A 3,049-nucleotide genomic window follows, 5' to 3' on the forward strand; every position below is an offset into this window, starting at 1 on the left:
ATAAAGATAGAACCTGAGACACAAATTTTTACGTGAAAAACCCTTGTGGGAAAAAATCACGAGCATCAACCGTCGATTTTCATTATATGAGGAGATTTTACAAAACGCAGGAAATATAATGAGTCGTCTCATCTCTTTTCCTGTGGCTTACAAGATATATTTATAGAACGGTTACACTGTAATCCAATGTGGAAAGAAATTCGTTAATTAACATAACCCGAACCGCGGACACTCCGGACGTTCCATCCCGTAAGTTGGAATTCTTACGTAGATCAGTGAATGTAGTAAAATATCAGTGGTTGGACAAACACAAAAAATTATACAGGAATGATCAGCGAAGAAGATCCTACCTGTAAAATGTCACACGTGGTAGTAGCGTCATCGCTTATTGTCGGTGACGTGCACTTTTCGCACCACAACTCCACAAGTCAAAAGAGGCCGCTGTCTGAACTTCACCTGTGGTTGGAGCCAAAACACGACCGGTTACAATGAACCTGCGTGAGAACAAGTGGATGACGGAAAGGGTGACGCAACACAGTCATAAACAAACGGCTGGCGGGCACACCAACACGTATATAAACAGAGACACCCCTGGGCTCTGGCAAAAGCACACAGCCAGAAACAAAGCAAGCGAAGCAGAACAGAAGCAAAGCGAGAAACAGAGCAAGCGAGGCAGCAAGCAAGCTAGAGCAGAGAGCTAGCAAGTGACTGCAGTGTTGCATCTCATCTGCAGTGCAGCTGCAGCACGCCGGCGAGCGAGAGCGACCAGGCAGGCAATATGGTGCAGCAAGCTTCGAAGGAGGTGATCCCGCTGATGACGCCGTACAAGATGGGCCAGTTCCAGCTCTCCCACCGGGTGGTCCTCGCGCCGCTGACGAGGTGCCGCTCCTACGGCAACGTGCCGCAGCCGCACGCCGCCGTGTACTACGCGCAGCGCGCCACCAAGGGTGGCCTGCTCATCGCGGAGGCCACGGGGGTGTCGCCCACCGCGCAGGGGTACCCGGAGACACCTGGCATCTGGACGCAGGAGCAGGTCGAGGCGTGGAAGCCCATCGTCGACGCCGTCCACCGGAAGGGTGGCATCTTCTTCTGCCAGATTTGGCATGTCGGCAGGGTCTCGACCAATGGTATGTTCCCATCTAGTACGAGCGTATCTTTGTCAGCTCTGATTATACTCTATTGTTTGATCAGGAGCTGGTTTTCTAGTTGGTTACTCATTTTCCTTCAACCCAATTCGCATATTTTCAGCCCGACGGGCAGGCGCCTATCTCGAGCACGGACAAGCAGATTTCTCCGGACGCCGAGTCCGGAATGGTGTATTCGAAGCCGCGCCGGTTGCGAACCGAGGAGATCCCCGGCATCGTCGATGATTTCAGGCGGGCTGCACGGAATGCAATTGAAGCCGGCTTCGATGGTGTTGAGATCCACGGTGCGCATGGATATCTCCTCGAGCAATTCATGAAGGACAGTTCTAATGACCGCACCGACGAGTACGGCGGCAGCCTGGAGAATCGGTGCCGCTTCGCCGTGGAGGTCATCGACGCCATTGTCCGCGAGGTGGGCGCGCACCGCGTGGGCATCAGGCTATCGCCGTTTGTTGACTTCATGGATTGCGTGGATTCCGATCCTGTGGCGCTTGGCCACTACATGATCCAGCAGCTTAACAAGCACGAGGGTTTTCTCTACTGCCACAAGGTGGAACCTCGAATGGCGATCGTCGACGGCCGCAGGCAGATCCCTCACAGGCTCTTGCCGTTCCGAAAGGCGTTTAACGGCACGTTTATCGCTGCTGGCGGATACGATCGGGAGGAAGGCAACAAGGTAGTGGCAGAAGGCTATGCTGACCTTGTTGCATATGGAAGACTCTTCTTGGCTAACCCGGACCTGCCTAAGAGGTTCGAGCTGAATGCGCCACTGAACAAGTATGACCGCTCTACCTTCTACACGCAAGATCCTGTTGTTGGCTACACGGATTACCCATTCCTTAAAGACGGCAGCGATACTGATGAGTCAAGTTCTCAAGCTTAATCATGCAGATAATCAAAATGATCACAACTAATAATGTGGATGGTTCATCAAGTATGAGTTCATCATTATTTCCACCATTCTTTATTGACATTGTGGGAGAGTCATTTATATCATGTTGTTTCATTCTGTACTATTGTGAGGTGAAATAAATGTGCTTGCTGGAATTATTAGAAAAAATATCTACTATTTTCTAGATCGTCTGGTTTGAAGACTTGTTCAAGAAGAATTTTTGTCACCTGTGCCTTTTCGTAATTCCCTTCTTTGGAAGACTACAATGGAATCCTCTTGTAGTGTTTCATTGTACCGTGTGAGCATATAGCTTTTTGTGAGCTTACAAAGCGTTTCTTTAGTCTTCTTCTGCAAATTATGACCCTGTTCACTTGAGCTACTTTTTAGCCATAGAACAGTGTTTTTCTCTCACAACATTTGAGCATCAGCATCAGCATCAGCATAAACACAATTTCAGCATAAGCGAACAGGACCAATGTTAGTCTAAATCCTTATGTGGCAACTCATTGAATCCTCATTGACTCTATATTCTTCATGTTATAAAAATATTCAGTCAAAACTAGATTTTGTAAGGCTCTGTTTGGATTACAGGATCTTCAAAGGAATTCTAAAGGAATCAGATTCATGTAGTTTCAAACACTAAAGTAGCGTTTGGAGTGGAGGATTTGTGAATTCCTTTCTAGAGCGAAGGTTTTTGCGCTTGTACGTTTCGAAGAAATGAGAGAATCCACCGTCACCTCTTGGTTTCAATTTCTTCACGAAGTTTGAGAGACTCATGATTACTAATGTTAGTGGCGCATGCTTTCATGGAAGCAACCGCCAAGCACATATTGATTAACACTCAAAAACTAGAGTCCATGGTTTCAACAAAGCACTAGCATAAGTGGCCGACCAGGATATTTTGATTTATTAACTAATATATGATGCTTTGTGAAAGAAAAAAAAACTTTATGTACTTCTTGTTTAGTCCAAGCAATTATGTTTATCACTAATCCTTAAATTCCCGTGGTGC

The 3,049-nt window shown here is 47.3% G+C and overlaps 1 protein-coding gene across 1 annotated transcript; it reads left to right on the forward strand.

The window, feature by feature from the left end:
* Positions 1-606: 606 nt before the first annotated feature.
* LOC136534903 (12-oxophytodienoate reductase 1-like) lies at positions 607-2,215 on the forward strand. The gene is made up of 2 exons (XM_066527260.1): positions 607-1,127; positions 1,241-2,215. The coding sequence occupies exons 1-2, from the start codon at positions 779-781 to the stop codon at positions 2,026-2,028; spliced, it is 1,137 nt and encodes a 378-aa protein (XP_066383357.1). The 5' UTR covers positions 607-778; the 3' UTR covers positions 2,029-2,215.
* The last annotated feature ends 834 nt before the right edge of the window (positions 2,216-3,049 follow it).

Source organism: Miscanthus floridulus, unplaced genomic scaffold (genome assembly GCF_019320115.1).
Source record: "Miscanthus floridulus cultivar M001 unplaced genomic scaffold, ASM1932011v1 os_2362, whole genome shotgun sequence".
Taxonomy (NCBI): domain Eukaryota; kingdom Viridiplantae; phylum Streptophyta; class Magnoliopsida; order Poales; family Poaceae; genus Miscanthus; species Miscanthus floridulus.

Excerpts from the sequence above, each read along its gene's own strand:
- LOC136534903 (XM_066527260.1), top strand. The coding sequence starts at position 779 with ATGGTGCAGCAAGCTTCGAAGGAGGTGATCCCGCTGATGACGCCGTAC. Across the intron at positions 1,128-1,240 it reads CGGCAGGGTCTCGACCAATG|ATTTTCAGCCCGACGGGCAG; the intron begins GTATGTTCCCAT and ends CCCAATTCGCAT.